The 21,985-nt window shown below is 46.4% G+C and overlaps 1 protein-coding gene across 3 annotated transcripts in view; it reads left to right on the top strand.

Moving 5' to 3' along the window:
• Positions 1-5,724: 5,724 nt before the first annotated feature.
• OTULINL (OTU deubiquitinase with linear linkage specificity like) overlaps positions 5,725-21,985 on the top strand; it is a 40,892-nt gene continuing 24,631 nt past the window's right edge. The window contains exon 1 of one of the 3 annotated variants that reach the window (XM_054019653.1): positions 5,725-5,874. In XM_054019653.1, the coding sequence (XP_053875628.1) occupies positions 5,775-5,874 (100 nt within the window). In that variant the 5' untranslated portion in view covers positions 5,725-5,774. Of the gene's footprint in view, positions 5,875-10,502; positions 10,550-21,985 lie in introns of those variants that run through there. The other 2 variants (XM_054019656.1, XM_054019655.1) reach the window with 2 other exon arrangements.

Here is a 21,985-nt window from a genome sequence, read left to right as displayed (position 1 = left end):
TATCATGTTCTTTCTTCCCTCTTTGCTTTGCCCCTCCCCTTCAGAGTCAGGTGAGCATTACCTCATTGCAGTCCCAAACTGACCAAAGAAACAGGGGGTGACTCACTTGAGTGTCCAACAGATCTTTTTGTTGCTGCCTAGGCCAGCGTTCTTTGTTCCTGTGAGGTTGGGCTGGGTTGTCCCGTACATGCCCTGATGAGGTATGAACTGCCTCTCTGCTCTTGGAGAGTTTTTGCCTGGGCTTATTTTGAGCCACGAAGACACATTTTCAGCCTCATAACTATATACATGAAAAAATAACCTATAACATTACTGTAACAACAATGCTCAGTGCATCATGAGCCTTCTGAAGACACCCAACATGACAAACTTTGCATTGGATACCACACAATCATTTTACAAGGGTGAACATGGGGGTGCTGGGTGTTCCCCCGAGGTACAGAGCGTCACAGACTATCATTCGAAGAAGAAAGAAAAGTGAATTACTTACTACAGTAATTGGAGTTCTTCAAAATGTGTGGTCTCTAGCTATATTCCACTGCATGGCCTCCTTGCCTTCTGCTTTGGATCTTGGATATATGATTTGCAATAGAGAAGGAGCTGGAGAAGTGGTTGATCTACACTGCCCCTTATTGTCCTCTGTTTGGAGCATGAGGGGGAGAAGAGCACGGGCACAGACCAACAGATACTGCTAGAAAAAATATTCCTGTCTCAGTTGCATGGAGCACATGTGGAATACAGATAGAGACTACACATCTTGAATAACTCCAGTTACTGTACAAAGTAAGTAACTTCTCTTTCCACTGATTACAATAATGACCTGGCTTACAGAAAGTACTTTCTCCTGGATTGCAGGTTCAAGGATATGGATAATAATTATGATGAGAAATGGACATGATCTGATTACTTTGCATCTGGATCCAAAGCTTGGGCATGCTCAGTTCCAGAGTTTTGGTCAATCCGTGACAGACAGGGGGCTCAATGGTAAAATTCAGAAATGGATTTGAACTCCCCTAAAGCTCAGCACTGTTAAGACTTGGTTCAGTCCCTTGTCTAAGGCTTGTGTGTGAAAGTATCAAGTTAAGCCTTCTTGACCCTGCTCTTTTGCATCCCAATAGGGATTCAAAGTTGTTGCTCTGTAGGATCCAAGGCAACTTGTTCCAATATCCTCTTCCAAAAGGACAACAAGAAAAGAAATTTTCACTATCACATGGTCAAACTCAGACCCCAACTTATGTAGCTTGTGGAACCGCAAGGGAATTGTCATGGGTGGCAGAAGCATGCAGATAACAGCAGCCACAGGAGTGCGGGGGTGGACAGAGTATATTTCCTTTTCGGCTTGTGAATGAGATAAAAAGGAGCTGGAGAACAAAATGAGCAAATATACAAAAGCTGGATGATCAGCAAGACAGACCTCTTTTTATTTTGTGCACTATAATAGCCCATCTCACCTGACAAGACAGGACTGAGGTGCCGGGTCTAGGCAGCACAAAACCTGTAAACTGTTCTGAGGGCCCCAGCCTTCTCTTTCACCAGCTCCCCAGGCCATCACCCAGGGGTCCTACCAGTGCTGCTCCTGATGTACAGATCCAGCTACTTCCTCATGTCCCAGAGGACAGAGAAGGGAACAGAGGTGAGGGAATCAACACAGTGAATACAAGGACCAGTGGCTGAGAGGGAGTCCAGCAAATCCATGACAGTGTGGCTGAGAGAATGGGGAGGTATGAAGGGATGGCAGCTAGAGAGGAAGGAAGAAAAGAGGTGGAAATTGAAGGAGTAAAAGAGAGAAAAGGGACGTGGGGAGTGCAAAGTGAGAAACAGGAGAATGAGGGAATGAAGCAGCAAAAACAAGTGCTCAGGAAGGATGTAGAAATGAGGTAGGAGTCAGAAAAACTGAGGGAGACAAATATAATGTTTCTCAAAGAAGCCAAGAATGGGGTAAGAAATCCAATACAAGAGCTGTTGAAAACAGTATTGGGAAACACAGCACAGTAAAGATGGCTTACTCCCACCTTGCCCTTTCATGTAATATCCTGACTTTTCTTTCAGAAAAGGAGGTGGAAGAAAGGAAAGAAGATTGATTGAAAAGAGGGTGAGAGTCCCAGCTTCTTTCCACATAAATTTCCTGGACCTTCACCAGTGCCCTCCCGCCTCACACACAATATAGGTATCCCAATGTCCCCTTTTGAGAAGCTGCTCATTGACCCAGTCCCGGGTTTACAATGGCTCCAGTGGCTCCATGGAGCCGGGCCCATGCTCAGAAGGGGCTCTGACCTGCTCTGCTTGCACTGCACCCTGATACCCCTCTGACTTCCCCACATCCACCACTTGCTCCTCTTGGCCTGCCCGCCTGCTGCCTCCTTGGCCCCACCCTTCTGCTCCTCTCTATCCCCTGGCCGGACCCCAGTACACCTCCGGCTCTGGGCAGTCTCTGCTTTCCACCACCTGCTGGGCCCCAGCTGTCTCCCCGGAGCTGAGCCGCCTGGGACTGGTGCAGAAGCCTGGCCAGTTTTGGGGAAGGGGGGAAGAAGGGGACAGTGCAGGGAGCTTGGCTGGACCCCTCCAAGGGAAGTGCGTCTTGAGGGAGCCCTGCCGGGGCAGGCCCTGGCCTGGCTGATCACACCACTTCCAAGAGACCGGAGCAATTCCCCACCCCGAACCAGCTCTGGCTGCACTGCAGGCTCAGCCTGGCAGACACAGTTGTCTCCCAGCAGGGCCAGTGAGTGCGGCCGGGGAGGGAGGGGGTTTCTTGCGGGGGAGGTGCTGGGCTGTGAGGAGGCAGGGAAAATGTGTATGATGGGGCACTAGGGAATGAAGGTTCGGCGGGGGTGCTGGGCAGTTGTGGTGGAGTTGTGGGCAGGAGCGGTGTTGTGCAGGGTGCTGGGCATAGTGGGTCTGGGGGCATTCTGGCCATAGGGAGTTGGGAAGATATTGGGTGGGGGGGCTGTGTGGTGAGACATGGGCCTGCCCCCCCGAGGGGAAGGGGCATGCTGGCAGCACAGGGCCGGGCAGGCCACTGTGTGTCTGGCAACTGCCAGTATGTAAATAGTGCCCTCGCACTGGGCTGGGTGGAGCTCGGCCGCCCCTGTCATGCCATGCCCATTGCCCCTGGCTGGCCCCTCGCTCTGGGGATTGACCTCCCACGCCATGCTCCATTGCTCCCATGGGAGCCCACAAATAAGTTTGGTGCCACAAAATGTTAATCCGGCCCTGATCTGACCCATTGGAATCTGAATACAGACAACAGATCTGAAAACAAAAAACACTGCAGCAGATAAGTGTTCAAAGCCAGCAGGTGAGCTTTTAAGGATACAAAACTCTTTAGTGAAGGGGCACCGCTACCTTGTTAGATGATGAGACAGGAAGAAGCCTCAGCAGGCTTGCAGTCATAAGGCACAGCCAGTAAATCAGGGCTGAGTGAGCAGATCTTTACTTTGGGCTCTTGAGTAGGGTTACCATATTTCAACAATCAAAAAAGAGGACGGGAGGAGCCCCGCCCTAGCCCCGCCCCTGTCCTAGCCCCGCCCCCATCCTGTCCTAGCCCCGCCCCTGCCCCTTCCACTCCCTCCCACTTCCTGCCCCCTCAGAACCCCCAACCCTCCCCCCCACTCCTTGTCCCCTGACTGCCCCCCAGGACTCCACCCCCTCCCTAAGCCTCCCTGCCTCTTGTCCCCTGACTGCCTCCTCCTGAGACCTTCCCCACATCCTAACTGGCCCCCTAGGACCCTACCCGCTACCTGTCCCCTGACTGCCCCAACCCTTATCCACACCCCCACCCCCTGACAGCCCCCCCCAGAACTCCTGACCCATCTAAACCCCTCTGCTCCCTGTCCCCTGACTGCCCCCTCCTGGGACCCCTGCTCCTAACTGCCCTCCAGAACCCCACCCCCTACCTAAGCCTCCCTGTTCCTTATCCCCTAACTGCCCCTTCCTAAGACCCCCCCAACTGTCCCCCAGGACCCTACCTCCTACCTGTACCCTGACTGCCCAAAACCTTATCCACCCTCCCCCAGAAAGCCTGCCCCGAACTCTCGACACCCCCCCCTTGTCCCCTGACTGCCCCCTCCTGGGACCCCTGCTCCTAACTGCCCTCCAGAACCCCACACCCTACCTAAGCCTCCCTGTGCCTTGTCCCCTAACTGCCCCCTCCTGAGACCCCCCCCCACCTGTACCCTGACTGCCCAAAACCTTACACCCCCCCAACCCCCAGACAGCCCCCCCCCCGAACTCCCTGACCCATCCAACCCTCCCCCCTGTTCCCTGTTTCTTGACTACCCCCCCCACCCCAGAACCTCCCTGCCGCTTCTCTGACCCCCGGCCCCCTTACTGTGCTGCAGAGCAGCGCGCTCGGCAGCGGGGGAGGGCAGCAGGCTCGGAGCTCCAGACGAACAGCCGGCGATCTGTGAGTGCAGGGAGGGAGGGGGAGGAGGGGAGTGGTGTCAAGTTTCAGGAGAGAAGTGCAGGAAGGGCTCTGGCTCTGGCTCTGGCTGTGGGAGCCCCCGCTGCTCTGTAAGCCGTGCGCACGCTCTGCATGGGGGGGGGGGAGGGGAAGTCCGGACATTGACAAATTCCCCCCGGACGCTATTTTTAACCCGAAAAAGCCGGACATGTCCGGGGGAATCCGGACGAATGGTAACCCTACTCTTGAGGTACAGAATCTCAGGAAGAACGAAGTGTCATAAGTAAAAGTTCTTTTTTATTCATTTCCATGCATGAAGAATTTCTTTAAGGTTACAAACAAGCACATTGAAAGAAAGAGGAAGGTGCTCCTTTAAAAAGAACTGCTTAACTTTATTAACATCAGTAGTAGTTATAGAAGTGTAATCAAATCTCACAGGAAAGGAGGGTGTAAGATGGTAACTGCAAGAGCCAGCATGATCCTGCTTATAGCACTGCTCAATTGGCCCCTGTATATCAATTACCTTGGGGTGAGAAGGGTTCTCCGTTCCTCTGAAACATCAGGTGTTGGTTACTTCCAGGAGCAGGAGACTGGACTTGATGGACCAATGGGCTGAGCTTGTATGGTGAATAATGTCTTCCTACTGGCCATTAAAAAAAATAAACGTGTAGGTTTTTTGTGAAACCACTGGCTGATTTAACTTAGAAAACCTGGGGAGGAAATGAACATGAACCTTACAAGAGGTTAATTTTCTCATCCTTTTTTAAAATTCACCTTTTGTTAAGTGGTTTAATTGGCTTTATATATCCCCCATTTTTTCCATAGTTTGAGCCATATCTTAAAAGAGTGGTAGTTCTGTAAGCCACCTCCCTTCCCATTAACAATCGCATCAGGTTCCTGCAGAAACTAAAGCAATTTTTTGCATGGATAGATTAATATTAAGGAAGTATTTATATATTTTTTAGCCTTTTAATGTGATTTAGTAGTTGGAAAGGATGAGCAGCCAGTGCCATATGATTCTGTGAACTTCTGACACGACCCTCTTCGGCCACCAATGGTTGATGGACCACAGTTTGAAAATCCCTGTCCTATAATCTCTACGGAATATGGAAGATACACAGGGAAGTAACCAACGTGGCCTTTATAAATAGCTGAATTATGCTTCATTGTTTTTTTTTCTTGTGGCTTATGCATGGAGAAGCATACGCTGCCTGTGAAACTTTGAAAAGCTTAACGGAAGTGAAACAGGAAGTCTGATCCTTTCACAGTTTGTTGATCTGTAAAGACGAGCTGAGTCTGTAAAGACTGGTTTTCTACAACTGACAAAACAACTTGGGGGGAAAAAATCTAGTTGGAAGGAGCCCCAAGAGAGGAGATGCTGAGACACCTGGACAGAGGAGCGAGCAAGAATAGAGAACAACTCACTGAGCCCGTAAAAAGAAACAGAGTTGACCAATCATCAAAAAAAAGCATTGGTGAGTTTGTGGAACTGAGTTCTAAGTGCTGGAGTCTCATCCAGACTCACTGTGAACAATTAGAGAAAGCTCTTGGTGTTGAGGACGATGTCCTCATAGGCACTGTTTATATGCATGGGTTTGATTACATGTTGCATTTCAAATGTAACCAACAATGCCCAGTAGGGAAAGCATTCCTTGGCTGTTAATGGTGGGCTGGAAAAACTGAAAGACTGAAGCAGAGTCTAAGATCCTTAAACCCAGCAGGTCATTAGTTGTCAGGAAATAGATGTTTCCCACTGTTTCCACAGAGCTGGCCACAGAGATGCCCATGTCTTTTTCTTGAGTTAATGCAGTTACGATGCTGGCTTTCCAACAGATGGGAGTGGGAAATGTAATGAAGGACAAAATTAGACAGTGAGATTAATTATTTTAAAAAGGATGCAGTATATCTATGGCAGTAAAGATGGTTAAAATACCTTAATACTTGCATAATATAACTTCCCATTTAAGCAACTGCTGTAGTTACCACAAGGATGTTGTGTGATCATGAATAAGAGAAGGCAATCCATGTGATGATTGTGCCTTAGAGAGGCGGTGTCCTTGAGACACTTTCTATAACAATGTGGTTTACCCTATCCAAAAGTTTATGTAAGTTTCCTCACAAAATAGAACATGCAATATTTTCATGTAGTAGCGTCCCACAATCTGCATGTAGAGTTGTCTAAGTGTCCTAAATGTGCTGAACTTGGTATAACTCAGTCCATGTCTGGTCAAGGACTTGAGGCTCTGGATGGATACACACTAAGCTGAAATTTCAACTTGCTTACAAATGCCCACAATATCCTCTGGAAACCCCAGCAGCAGGATGATAGATCCTGTTTATTGGCAGCAAAGTCACTAAAACCCCAGAGTGTGTCTCAGTGTGGTACAGTGGCATGCAAAAAATATCTGCAATAGAAAATGTGGGAAACAGTGTCAAACTTAAGCCATTCTCAGGGGATAGCCTTTGCAGAATTTTCCTTGTGTCTTCATGGAGGTCACATGTATCTTTTAGGTAAACATTAGTTACAGTGAGAATATTTTATACCTAGGGGCTGTGATGGAGCTTGGCTCTGCCACGGTTTAATTGATTTCTTCATTAGTTCCCTCTGTAGTTTCCCAGGCTTGTTTTGAGATGAAATTACCTTTCAGACAAGTTTCCTTGTTAACAGCACAGTTCAGCGGCATCTTTCCACCCCCAACCCATCAATAGCAGAAATTATTCTCTGGTTGGGAAGAATAAGGGCTGTTTTTGTCTCAGGTGATCCTAGTTTTGATCTAGACTGTCTTCCTTTGATTAGCCCTACAATGGATAACTTTTACTCCAAACCCTCAGTTAATAATGAATTCTGTAACATCCTGAGCTTAGTATATCAACAGGCACAGGGTGGACTGGTCCTTTAAGGGAGCTGGGCTCAGCATCAGCCATGCTTAGTTAACTAGGTGAGCAGTGGTGAGGCTTCCTGTAAGAGCATGCTTAGCTTGGTACACAGAGAGACTGGTAAAGAGCAGGCAGGTGATACAGTGTCAGAGACCAACAGGGAGAAAGAAGATGCTCTACAACAGAGCCAGTTGAGTGTCAAGTGGTGTTAGAGGCTCTCCAAAAGGGGCCCAGTGAAAAAGCCTAGAGAGAGAACCTAGGAAGGGGCTGTGGAAAAGACCCAGACAGAGACATAGGTAGGAAATGATCCCAGAAGGTGAAGCAAGAGGTCTGAATAGGTGGACTTGGGCTGCTTGCTACAGGGTCTCTGGATGGGAAACCAGAGTAAGGAAGGGTCTGGGTTCCTCTATAGGGAAGGAGGTAATGTGAAAATCCTCTGCCACAAAGAGGTAGAAGAACAACTGAGCCTGGAGTCAGGATGAAGACCAGCGTGAGGTTGCTGGATGCCAATTTGTTTTGTTGGACGTTGTTTACCTCCCAAAAGGAAGCAGAATTTGGCTGGAGGGCTAAATCATGAAAAACCACTTGAATTGCCGTATCCAAGAGTAGGACACTGAAATACCTGGAGCTAGATGAGGGGAAATTGAAGCACAGAGCATCAGGTACCACGGTGACCTTGTCTGCTGATCACGGTAGGACAGGACACTCCTTGTAGCTCCAGAACAAATCTCAGTGACATGAGCCTTAAAAAATGGATATCTAGTAAACGACTCCAGGAGCATCACATCTCACCTTCCCACATGTGTTCATTAACAATGTCCATCACAAATGAGATCTCCAAATTCAGAGACATAGGCAACATGTGGGATTAGATGCTGTCCTCCAATAATCACAGCACTGAAATATTTTAATTCAGATCTGATTTTTTTACTGGGTCTAAGTGATATTTGATGGCCTTTTTAAACCAAAGATGGTTTTATCCTTGTTGTATCCTTTGAAATTACTGAGAAACAAGATGCAAATTTACTTCCTATTGTATCAGTTGGGACTATTCTGAATTCAAGGCTACATTTGACACTCATGTATTAGGGTTGGATCCCAGAATTCCCATATTTTAATCTGTTGCATCAGTTTCTTCCTTTGTTTCTTAAAGTTTTAAAAAGAAGAGGGAGGGTGCAGATAAGGAGGGTGCATCAGCAGGCATTTGCTGATGGTAAGCCGAAGAAGTCACATGCTGATGTTTTAGACTAACATCCTGTTGGCATTTTATAACATTTTAAAAACAAAAACTGATAAATTGGCCCCATCCAGAGGATGAAGCAAACTAATTGTTCCCAACTGTGTCAATTCCATAGTGTAGACAGGCCCTTAAAATTAACTTGTCTCTAATTGCTAAACCTTTGGTGGAGGGAGAAGAGACACCTATGCCACTGAACAGAAGCAGGTGAAATATCACTAACTTGCTCCTGAAAGGGTAACCAACTTTAAATTTGCACTTCTAACTGCAAATGTTTTACCCACTACTGTGACAAATAACACCTAAGTTTGCTGTGACTGAAAGTGGTAAGTAGGGTGGGATTCTCTTTCTCAGTTTGACTGTTCAGTATGCAGTCAATTTGTTATCGCTTGTTTTTTGTAGTGAGAGAATTAAAACCATTTTAAAACAATAGGATAAGTGTGACCATAAAATAACAAATTAGCAGGAGGATTCAGGGGAATGTGTAGGATGCCTTTAACTCAATTTTTCAAAACAGACAAGTTGCCAGTACAGTATCTCCTTAAAAACCCAGCCTGTTTGCTACTAGGTGGTTGTTTTTTGTTTTTGTTTTGGTCTTCCTTATGTTTCAGACAGTTACCTGCAGGGGTTAGGAAAAATCCCCCCCCCCTCTGTGTTTTCTGGGGGGGGGGGGTTGAGTGGGGGGGGAGTTCCTTCCTCTGAAGCATCTGAGATGGCCACAGCTGGAGATAGGGACACTGGACAGGGTGGGCCAGAGCTCTACAATGATATTGAGCATTCTCTTTCTCATGTGCTTAGCTGGCTGGTTCTTGCTCACATGCTCAGGGTCTAACTGATCACCATATGTGGGAGGTTGGGAAGGAATTTCCTCCCCGGTCAGATTGGCAGTGACCTTTGGGGTTGTTGGTTTTTTTCCGTCTTTCTCTGAAGAACGGAGTGTGGATCACTTGCTGGGATTAATTGGCTATATGTCACTTGATCAGTTCCCAGCCATTGTGGTGGTTCTTCCTATTCTCTGCCTGGGGCACAATAATAGTTTAGTCTCCTGTGGACTGTAATACTTCAGACTAATTTCAATTTTGGGAGTGTATGTGTGTGTGTGTAGTGTTGCGGTGTTGGTGGGCTGTGGTATGCAGGTCTGCTAGTCCTTTCTGGTACTGAACTGTACGAGCCTTCAGACTTTAAGGGAAATGCTGGTTTAAAAAAAAATAAAGAAAAGGTCTCAGCGTGCCCTCCAACATGGAATATGTTTAAAATAGTTTATTTTTCTATTTGGTTAACAGAGGAGGCTGATGGATTGGTGGGGAGAATAGAGGGGGGCACTTTTTCTGAGTTTGGGTCAAACCAGCATCTCATAATGTTGTGATGCATCGAAAGTTTTGAGACAATTGCTAGTCTCCCCAACAAGCGATTTGAGGGCCCTGTTACTTTCCTACCATTTTGGCTGGATCTGTATATTAAGACTGGGGCACAGCCAGGAAATGTTGGGGCTTCTCTGTGCACACCAACTCCACCATTAGGGGACTGACCAGCCAAGTGCACCTGCAGAAACTTCTGGGGAGTGCATCCACACTGGAGCCTCTGGCCGGGAGGGGCGGCACATGTCCCAACAGCTGTGTCCACAGGGCAGCACTGGCAGCTAAAAACGTGGGGTGCTGTGCTGGTACCCCAAAGTCCTCCACCCTGCCTGCAGTCGGGGAAACTTTAGCTGGGTCGGGGGGAGCCTGCTGGTGTGTGGGACACTGAGCTCCTATGTCATGAATTCTCTCTGCTCTAGACACAGCAGGGGGTCCTGCTGTGCCTGCCCACCCTCTGGGGGCGCCCTTCCCCGAAGAGAGGGGGAGGCTCCCCTCAGAGGCGCAGGCGGCACAGCCCCGGGGCAGAGCGACCCTCGGAGCGCGCGGCCCCCGAGCCAGCTCCCGCAGCCGGGGGTGTGAGTGGCAGCGGCTCCGGCTCCTCCCCAGCGGCGCGGCACCGCCTGCCCCCAGGGCCCCGCCCCCTGCGCGACACTCCCGGGAGCGGCGGCGGCCCCGCAGGTGAGAGGCTCTGCAGTGACCGCTCGTGCTTCGCGGCTCCGGAGGCTGCTCCGGGGTGGGGGGGAGGCGGCAGCACCGGGGTCGGGGCTCCCCAGCCCGGCATTCCCCGGGGATCCCTTCCACGCTCGCCCGCGCCCCGCCCAGCTCCTCCTGCCCGCGCTACTCCAGCCGCCCTTGCGTCTCTGCAGGTCGCTAGCGTGTGGCAGGTGCCAGAGGATCCGTCCTGGGGCTCATAGGGGCTACAGCGGGGCTTGGGGTGGGAAGTTTTCCCTCCCTCTCGCGCGGGGTCGGTGGCTGCCCCTTGCGCACAGAACAACCCTGGGGAGGCTGGTTTTCTAGCATGGTTTGGCCGGGGCAGGAAACAGGGAAACTGCAACGGGATGTGGGGAGCGCCTGGGAGTGCGGAGTGTGGACCCTGCAGGGCTGGGGAGAGGGATCGGGTCCTTCCCCTTTCAGTCATTCTTGGCACAAGCTGGGGGTGGAATTTGGCTTCCAGTCCAAGGGGCGTTTTCTGCAAGCCTCACATACCTACCGTTATGGGAGGTGCCAGAGGACGAAGCCACATTACCCATGCCCACAACACACCCCAGGAAAAAGATAAGGGCAAAGGGCTTTCACTGTTTTGGCCCATGCATTTGTGTAATATAGGGACTCTGCTTCTACTACCAACAGTTTGGGGAACTGTTGATAGGCGATTATATTCATAGATCTTTTTATGCTCAGTTATTTGAAGGCTCCTTGGCAAGGACTATAAATATTTGAAGTGTCTACAGAGATTTAAGAGAGACTTAATAATGCTCAGCTTTCTTCCAGTTGTGGTCTCTGTTTAAGAAACAAAAAACACAAAATACTGCTGGAACCGTTTAATAGAGACAGAACATGGATTTGACTGAGGCCAGAGATTTGGGGGAAAACCGTTCCTTGTAAATTTTGCAAGGTTCCAACGGGGTGTGTGTATGTGTTTTCTAAGGCATTGGGGGAGGGAGGGGTGGAATTCCAGGAAGGGATTATATTTTTTGAAAATGGAAATTCTTCATTTTAAACCTTGAATGTTACATTTTGAACACTCTGAGGTTGTTGGCTTGTAGATGCCCAGATAAGTGTCCAAACCTGCATGGTGTTGAGTGCCCTCAACTCCCATCACAGGGGGAAAGGAGGAGGGAGTGCTTGACTTCCAAAGTCACCCTGAGGGGGACATCACCAGAGCAGTCAAAAGATGGACATGTTCCCCTTAGTCTCCTCCCAGGTGATTGCAGCTACATCTCATGATCACAGTGCAATCAGTGCTTACTACCTTACAGCCTTGTGCCTATATTGAGTGCTCTCTTATGTTCCAGAAACCATATATTTTCACTTTGTCTTTCTGCTGTAGCAATACAGCTTTAGAGTAAATTTCTGGTTTAATAATTACGACTGATCCGTCTGTCTTACTACACTGACTGAGCCTGGACTCTTTCTCTCTTGCTGACCAACTAATCATTTGCTCACTGATTGAAATGTGAAAATTGCTCCTACCTCGCTTTCAGTTTTAACTTCTGAAAGTTAAAGAGAAGTAATTCTCAGGCGATTCAATCAGTCAGTACGTTATTGTGGTTATTGTAATTCTCTCGATTGCTGATACTTGAAAATATAATTACCATTTTACCTTAGCCCCAGGGACTGCTGTTTTCACATTTCTCAGTATATTGAATAACGTGTGTAAACTATTAAAACTGATAATTTCTATACTTGGGCTCTAAAAACTGTTTTTAAATCTCTGGAGCTTATCTCTCAGGACCTAAATTGAGGTCTGTAATTAACAACAGCTAATGTTTAGACAGAGAATTTAAATATGCATTTAAATAGAGATGTAGAGTGGGACAAAAGATGCTTGTATTTTAGAGGCACCATGAAGAAGCCAATTTGCATAACCACATGCAAAATATTGCTTGACCCACTCTCCCCCCCCCCCCCCCCCCCACCTCCAGGAATCCACTATACATAAGAGGGTATGTGACTTTATTTTTTGGTTTGGTTTTCTTGTTGGGGGCGGAGAGGGAAAACACTAGAAATTATGGTCAACATTTTCAAAGTTGCATGCCTAAAACTAGGCAACTAATTCCTTAATTAAGCAAATAAATAATTGGTCTGATTTTTCAGAGGTTTTGAACACCCAAATATTCCATAGACTTCAATGACAAATCTGCATGATCAGCACCTCTAAAAGTCAGGCCTCTGTATAATTGCCTTAAGATGGATTTGGGTGCCTAACTTTAAGCCAGTGGTCACTAACCGGTCGATCGAGATCTCTGGTGTTGCAGTATGGCTGCCACTAAGGCAGACTCCCTGCCTACCCGGCCCCATGCCGCTCCTGGAAGCGGCCAGTGTGGCCCCCCCCGGGGGGGGGGGAGCGGTCTCCCTCCCCACTCTGCTCCTGCCTGCAAGCACCACCCCAGCAGCTCCCATTGGCTTGGAGAGCTGCGGGAGTGGTGCTTGCAGAGAGGGGCAGCAAGTGGAGCCACATGCCCCCCAGCTCTCCCTCAGGGGCCACAGGGGCGCGTTGGCCCCGTCCAGGAGTGGTGTAGGTAGGCAGGGAGCCTGTCTTAGCCTCAGTGTGCCCACTGCCGACCAGGAACCGCCGGAGGTAAGTGTTGCCCAGCAGGAGGCTGCACCCCATCCCTGAGCCCCTTCCTGGAGCCAGCACCCCATACCCCCTCCTGCACCCCAAGCTCCACCCTGAGCCCCCTCCTGGAGCCAGCACCCCATTCCCCCTTCTGCATCCTGAACTCCTTCCTGCACCCCAAGCCCCACCCCTGACCCCCTTCCCAGAGCCAGCACCTCGTACCCCCTCCTGCACCCCAACACTCTGCCCCAGCCTGGAGCCCCCCCTGCACCCAAACTCCCTCCCAGAGCCTGCACCCCTTCCTGCACCCCAACCCCTTGCCCCAGGCTCAGCCCAAAGCCTCTTCCCACACTGCAAACCCCTTGGCCCAAGTCCAAAGCTTGCACCCCCTCTTGAACCCCAACCCTCTATCCCAGCCTGGTGAAAGTGAGTGAGAGTGGGGGAGAGTGAGCAACGGAGAGAGGGGGGATGGAGTGGGCAGGGCTTTGGGGAAGGGGCAGGGTAGATCCTAGGTTGCCCTTAGATTCAAAAAGTGACCACTGCTTTAGGCACTGTAAATTTAAACAACGGTAACAAGCATTTTTACTACAAACAGGCCCTAGGCTAAGTCTTCAGTAGCAGGACCCTCCTCTTGGGGTGAAGGAGAATTTCAGGGTCCTTTGCATTTCATTATGTATCGGCACCTGCCCTCTGTCCGCGAATCCATCCTTAGAGGCATTATTTTTAACATTCCAAATCTCTGGCCTGTTTCAAACCACTCTTTTAAATTTATTTTTATTTTATTTTAACCACTGTGTAACCCTTGAAATATGATTTTTTTTCAACTTGGTGGATGAGCTTCCCTGGCCAGGCAAAATGTGTAACCTACGCTAATAGAATGACTCCTTGTCCCCCTCTAGTGACTAGATCAGAGTTATGGGTCCGCTGCCGCCCTGAGCTAATGGACCTGGTCCTTTGGCAGGGCTGCCCAGCGGGGCAGTTTGTCCAGGGCTCCCCATTTTAGAGGGTGCCCAAAATAATGGAGGGGTGGCCCGGCCAAATTTGAGTGACAGCCATTGCGACGTGGTGCACAAGGATCACACAGCACCCTTTGGGTTCAGTGTCTGCCATCAGTAGTGCGGAGAGCCACTCGCTTGCTCTGTCTGAGTCCAAATTCCACTATGGCTGCCCTTGGTATTGTTGCACCGGGACCCAGGAGACGCGCTGAGCACACTCCCTGCCCCTCCGGGACACAAGCAGGGCAGAGTCCCCTTGTCTCTGTCGGGAGGACAGCAACTGCACAGGCCTGGACCCTCTCTGACCCCCTATTCCTTCCCCTCTTCTTAAACTCTTCCATCTCCATGGTACTTTTCTTTTTTTTTTTTTTTTTTTTGGAAGGATGTGTGGGTGGAGTCTCTATTTGCCCCATTACCCCCCCCCCCCCCAACCTCTGTTCGGTCCTGAGCAAAGGTCCATGATTTTGAGAGTGAGACCTCAGGTTCAGTCCCCAAAGATTACCGGCCAGGGATGTCATTACAAACAGAAAGGGGAGACTTCCAGCTTTCCGATGGAACCAGCACTTGTTTGTAGGCCTTGTAGGTTCCAAAATATTGGGCCTTAAATTTCTGAAATATAGTTTAGATGTCCCCTTGCTCCTAGCCCTGAGCAACTGGAATCACGGTACTAATGGAGTCAAGCTTTCAGGGAGAGAATACAAAAGATGATGCCAATACATTTTTGCTGAAAACAAAAAAACCTCTCAAAGAATTGTAAAGAAGTTTATTTGGTAAAATAGGTAGCATGATCATGTGATTTGGCAGTTGAGAGTAATGTGGCCATTCAAACTTCTTATTGTACTGCACCATCATGTATACAGTATACATATTCTGTTGTGTGTTGTAAGTGACTAAGATAATTTTATTGGTAGGTGAATTGGGGGAGTGGGCTGTGCAAATGATATTATGCAATGACACAAATGCTCTACATTAACAGTCATGATAAAATATCAAGTATGTTGGGACTTGAGAGGTCTACTCGCCTTGCACAAAGGTTACAACTATATATAGTCATTTTATTTTTTAAATACATTATTTTTCAGAAGTCTGTATTTCTTGGGTTTACAGTTTTAAGCCATGTCTGGTTATAATTCCGTAGCTTTAAAAGCACTGTGAGAAGGTGCAGTAGCAAAGTGATATTTTAGTTTGTCTACACACAACAGTTGTACAGATTTAAATGTATAATTAAATGGTACAAGCCCCATAGTGTGGATGCAGTTATACTGGTATAAAGATATTTTAATAAGGTGCTTTAACTAGACACGTTAATTGTGGAGCTTCTTTAATACCTTTATAACTGTTTCCTGAAGAACATAATCTGTATTTTAACTGAGCTATAATAAGCCAATAAAACAAAACATTAATCTGAGCTACTGTCTGACACCTTTTCCAGCACTTTCTTGGCAATCTGCATCTCTCTTTTGGCTTTGTCGTTTACTTGATATACAGGGACTAATTGTACTCCAACGCTGATGAAGCTGCTTTTCATCCATGTATGGAATAATAAGGACCTTTGCTCACAAATATCGTTGCTGGGATTCCATGCTTGGCAAATACAGTTTTATGGGCATTCTTACAGCACTTGATGTCAGACTTGATAACATGGCACTTTCCAGAAAGATACCATAATAAGGCATTATTAACTAATTCTTTAATTCTTTTCATTACAATGAATCCCGGTATATTTTTTCCCATGGCTAAGAACAAAGAGTTTAAATCTGGTGCAAAATGGCTATAAATTGTCTTTTGCTCGCCTTCCCCTGCCATCCTTCATGGGCTTCTGAGAGTCAGTTCGTGCTACTATGTTTAATTTTACGTATACATATTTACACATTTACTTACAATTGGACAGAATAACTTTTGTTAATGCAGTGTTAAGAGAAAATCAGTTAAAATCACACAAAATCCTGCAGTGCAGAAATAAACAAATTAGATGTAGACAAGGGAGAAAAGATATGGCTTTTGCTGAGATTTGAAAACAAGTGGCAAATCTAAGGGGCGAAGGGGCTGTGGGGCAGTAGGAGAGAATGGCTGTTCCAAATAGCAGGAGTCCAGTCCATGGAGGGTACTAAAGACAGGGGATTTTTAAAACTAGATGCTGAAATGAACGAGGAGCTGTGAAGAATTATGGACCTTAACCAAAGGGGCATATGATATTTTATAATCTGTTTGATATTAATCTGCCTAAATGCTGGGAGTTAAATCAAAGGAGGCTGTAAAGGGGGAAACCCAAAGGAAATGAAACAATGGCAAAGTTATCAGATGGGGAGTACCCCCTGTCTGTCACTCTGGGCTAGAATAGTTTACTGTTCCCAAGGTATATGATCCCATATGATCAAAGGGATTAGAAACCTTAGAGATCCTATAAAAGATAAATAGGGTTGGAGTGAGTGGCCAGTGACTGCCCATGGTATCAGCAAAAGCTAACAGGCTGGCAAAAAAAAACAAACAAAAAAAACAGATGCTGTGAGCAGGTTAATCTGCTTCTCCCAGCCAGAGATGGTGATAGCTGGGCTGAGGGAAAGTTACAACAGCTGGCATGGAAATTTTAAGGTTTAAGCAAGCCCATGCATGTAGAGGCCTTTTATTGTTATTCCTATTTGCTGTGTGCTTTGTTTAATGTCCTTTAGTTCTGTTCATAGAATCATAGAATATCAGGGTTGGAAGGGACCTCAGGAGGTCATCTAGTCCAACCCTCCTGTTCAAAGTAGGACCAATCCCCAACTAAATCATTTCTTGATGTTCTTGTTTTCATTTCTTGTCACTTCCTGTTTTTCTTTTTAATTCCTTCTAAGTGTGACATGTTCGTCAAAGCTTGGGTTTTCAAAAATAGTTAACTCCAGATACGGTTGATGCTTTAAAGTGCAGTTCAGCTCTGAAAAATGATTCTGTAAATACTGCATGCAGTATTCCAGTATTATTCGCTCAGTTATTTCATATTAAATATCCTTAGTTTACAAGTAAAAAGACACTCCCCATTCCACAAACTGCTAGCCCTGCAAAATCAGCTTGGTATCCAGAGTCAAGCTTAATTAGAATCCATTGCTAGATGGAGCCACAAGATTCATTTCTTTTTCCAGGCCTTCACTGCTGATTAAGTCTTGGTTTCTAAGCTGCTTGGTAAAGCTGCAGAGGCAGCAGGAGACCCTGGTCTTTTGGCTTCTTTTTATGGAGCTCTTGAATGTCTCTATTTAATCTTTGCAAGGTGTCCAGATACCAATGGTGATGCCAAATGTATACTACTACTACTAATAAATTCCAATGTACACTAGTAATAATAATAAATTCCAACTATTTCAATCAGGAGTTAAAGGAACACCATCAACTTAAATCACAAAGGTGAAATATTTATACTTCCTGTAGTTTTTGGCATTACTTCTAACAAGAGTGACTAAGAGAATGGAAAGAAAACATTTATTTCAGTTTATTTTGTGCATCAGACAGTGCTTTGTTTATAGTCAATTTCAGTTTCCCTGGTATTGTCAAGTCAGTTTACTTTTTTATTTGCCTGGCTCTTTTGCTTGACTGGGAGAGAAAAACGCAACAATGTAATTGGATCAAACCAAAAACTGGGAGAAGAACTCATGTGGAGGTGTTGTATCTGCCACTACTTTTAACTTTTTTTTTTTTTTTAAATTGTCTAGATTTCAAGTTAATGATGTTCCTCTAGGGTTGAAGAGACAACACTAATCAGATCCAGCTGCCTCGCTGATATTTTTTCCCCTCTGCAATGCTAACAAGAATAAAAATTGAAAAACTTGCTTTTCTGTCATCAAAATAGATAGGGCCAGATCCTGCCAACCTTATTCACAATGTCGTAGGCTTGTCTACAAGGGAAAAATTTCTGGAATAAATGTGTCCACATGGTGAGTTGCTGGTGTAATTATACTGCTATACTTATGCTGGTATATTTTTCTGTGTAGACAAGCCCATTCTGCGAGCAGCCCTCTTGAAATCTTGGGGACCAAACTGGAAAAAAGCAAATGGAAATTCAAACTCTGCCCACAGCCTTGCTCCTCATGATCCCTTTCTTACTGCCTTTGATGTCTTCCTTCCCAAGCATATGTTTGTCTGCCCTCCATCCTGTGTCTCTGTTCTCCCTACCATTTCCTGGTAAAAGGGAGGTGGAGAGAGACCAAGAACATAAGAACGGCCAGACTGGGTCAGACCTATAGTCCATCTAGCCCAGTATCCTGTCTCTGACAGTAGCCAGTGCCAGATGCTTCAGAGGGAATAAACAGAAATGAGCATTTTCAAGTGATCCATTCCCTGTCCTCCAGTCCCAGCTTCCGGCAGTCAGAGATTTAGGGATACCAGGAGCATGGGATTCCATCCCTGACCATTCTGGCTAATAGCAATTGATGGACCTATCCTCCATGAACTTACATAATTTTTTTCTGAACCCAATTATACTTTTGGCCTTTACAATGTCCCTTGGCAACGAGTTCCACAGGTTGACTGTGCATTGTCTGAATAAGTACTTCCTTACCTTGTTTTAAACTTGCTGCCTATTCATTTCATTGGGTGACCGTTATATGAAGGGTTTATGCTATATGAAGGGGTAAATAACACTTCCTTATTCATTTTCTCCACACCATTCATGATTTTATAGACCTCTATCCATAGACACCGACTTTCTAATGTGCTAGGGGGTGCTCCCCCCCCAGCTCTGCCCAAGGCCCTGCCCACACTCCACCCCTTTCCCCAAGGCCCCACCCCACCCTGCTTCTTCATGCCCCTCCCTTGTCTGCCTCTTCCTGCCCTGTTCTGACCCTCCCCCAAGTGTGCCCTGCCCTCCCTCCTTCCCGCCAGCGCCTCCTGCCTGCCGTGGAATAGCTGATCCGCGGCAGGCAGGAGGCACTGATTGGCGGGAGGTGCTGCAGGGAGGGGAAGGCACTGATGGGGGGCTGCCAGTGCGTGCTCAGCATCCACCATTTTTTTCCCGTGGGTGCTCCAGCCCATAGTCTGCACCTATTCCTCTATCATATTCTCCCTTAGTTGTCTCTTTTCTAAGCTGAACAGTCTGTCTTTTTAACTTCTCCTCATATAGTAGTTGTTCCATCTCCCTAATCATTTTTGTGGCCCTTCTCTGCACTTTTTCCAATTCTAATATATATATTTTTGGAGATGGGGCAACCAGAATTGCACATAATATTCGAGGTGTGGGCATACCATTGATTTATATAGTGGCATTATAATATTTACTGTCTTATTATCTATCCCTTTCCTAATGGTTCCTAACAGTGTTAGCTTTTTTGACTGCTGCTGCGCATTGAGCCAGTGTTTTCAGGGAGCTATCCATGATGATGCCAAGATCTCTTTCATGGGTGGTAATAGCTAATTTAGAAACCTTCATTTTGTATGTATAGTTGGGATTATTTTTTCCAGTGTGCATTATTTTGCACTTATTGACGTTGAATTTCATCTGCCATTTTGTCACTCAGTTTAATGAGATCCCTTCGTAACTCTTTGCAGTCAACTTTGGACTTAACCAGCTTGAATAATTTTTCTATCATCTGCAAATTGTTGCCACCTCACTCTTCACCTCTTTTTCCATATCATTTATGAAAATGTTGAACAGCAGAGGTCCAAGTACAGATCTGGGGGTTGGAGGGAAGAGTGTTAATTACCTCTTTCCATTGTGAAAACTGACCATTTATTTTGATCCTTTGTTTCCTATTTTTTTAACCAGTTACCTGTTCATGAGAAGACCTTCCCTCTTATCCCATGACTGCTGAGTTTGTTTAAGAGCCTTTGGTGAGGGACCTTGTCAAAAGCTTTTTGAAAATCCATGTACATTCTATTGACTGGATAACCCTTGTCATGCTTGTTGACTGCCTCAAGGAATTCTAATAGATTGGTGAGGCATGATACCCCTTTACAACAACCATGTGGACTCTTCCCCGCCATACTGTGTTCATCTACCTATCTGATAATTTTGTTCTTTACTATAGTTGTAACCAGTTTTCCTGGTACTGAAGTTAGGCTTACCATCTTGTGGTTGCCAGATTTGCCTGGAGCCTTTATTAAAAAATCAGCAATACATTGGCTACCCTCCAGTCATCTGATACAGAGGCTGATTTAAGTGATAGGTTACATATCACTGTTTTGAAATTTCACATTTGAGTTCCTTCAGAGCTCTTGCGTGAATACCATCAGGTCCTGGGGACTTATTACTGCTTAATTTATTGATTTTTTTCCCAAACTTCCTCTGTCGATGTCCTGGTGGAAATTTTTTGGTCCTCTTACTGTTTTTTTTTTTTTTTAATTTGGGGTATACATTTAGTTCGAGCCTCTATTATAGTGTTTTAAATAGTCTCCATGCAGTTTACAGGCATTTCACTTATTTGATTGTTCCTTTAAATTTGTGTTTAACTAACATCCTCATTTTTGTGTGGCTCCCCTTTTTGAAGATAAATGCTACTGTGGTGGTGACTTTGGCATTTTCCCTCTAGAAGGATGTTACATTTAATTACATGATGGTTGCTCTTTTAGGAGAGGTACAGCTGTGTTTTCTCTTGGACCAGATCCTGTGTTCCACTTAAGACTAAATCACACAATGTAAAATTTCCAAACTGATGAAATTCCACCTGTGGAATCGCACTTTTTCACATACCAAACAATAAGAAGACAGGACTTTGACATTGCCACGAAGCCAGGTATTATTGCTGATTACTAGTTACAGTCTTCTAAAACTTTACATGGTGCTTTCCAAAATGCAAAATATGGTGAATAAAATCACTATTCTAAAGAGCTGCAGTCTCTGGTACTGTTTCCATGTATGCCTTTAAATTAACAGCTGTAAAGCTAGACTGTCAAACGAGTTGATTTCCTGCACTGGCACAGGCAAAGGTGGGTGCTTCCTTGTACCAGCAGGTGAAGACAAAAACAACCAGAATTGTATTGATATCACTAATTATGTAAAAACTGATGGGCTTTCAGAACAATTTACTGTCAGTAGGTGCCAGATAGTCATGCTGTTTCTAAGAAACTAGTAGTTATTGATAGGAAGCAGGCTTGGTTCTGTATAATGCTGTTTCTGTCATTGGTTAGGTTAGGGTTGAGGTTCCTGGCTGTGTCTGAGTAATCTTTTATTTATTGGATGTGTGGGGTGTGCTGAGCTTGTGAATATATGAATATTGCCCTGAAGCTAATAGTGTGCTTGCTAGACAGCAGTTCTTGTTGTGTTGTGTCCTGTCCTTTCAGCTATCACACTTCAACCGCAAGGCTCCGGAGTCCTAAAGCCTGTAAATGGTTGTTTACAAATGGATAAACTGATGAATAACACAGAGAGTAGGTGACTTGCCAAAAACCATACAAGGCCTGCTCTTAGTTCTTTCTCCTGAGAGCGCTAATGGGGTACTCTGACAGATAGTTTTTCTCATACAGGTCACAGTCCGTTCTGTTGTATGTATCTTTATTTTCTGTTCTGATTGTTCAGTGACTGATTCCTTTGAATATATCCCTTATTTGGGTTACAAGTACTCGTGTTTTCTTGTATATCTTGACCTTCTGGCACTCATGTCCATGATTATAATTTTCATGATGATAATGCCTGTGGACCCCAGTCATGTAGCAGGAGCAGAGCCGTCCCGAGGGTACGGCAAATCAGGGTGACCGCTCCTGGCCTCGTGCTTTGGGGGGCCCCGTGGGCGGCAGGATTGGCCGGCATGCATGGGCAGCGCGTGACCTGCTGGTGGGGGAGGCTAGCCCCCAATTCCACCCCTTCCACCCAAGGGAGAGCGTGTGGGAGGGAGAGTGCGTGGCGCTGCTGCTGCAGCCTCCCCGGTCTCGGGAAGG

The sequence above is a fragment of the Malaclemys terrapin genome, chromosome 2 (assembly GCF_027887155.1).
Source record: "Malaclemys terrapin pileata isolate rMalTer1 chromosome 2, rMalTer1.hap1, whole genome shotgun sequence".
Classification (NCBI taxonomy): Eukaryota; Metazoa; Chordata; order Testudines; family Emydidae; genus Malaclemys; species Malaclemys terrapin.
This window is presented reverse-complemented; position numbering and strand designations above follow the sequence as displayed.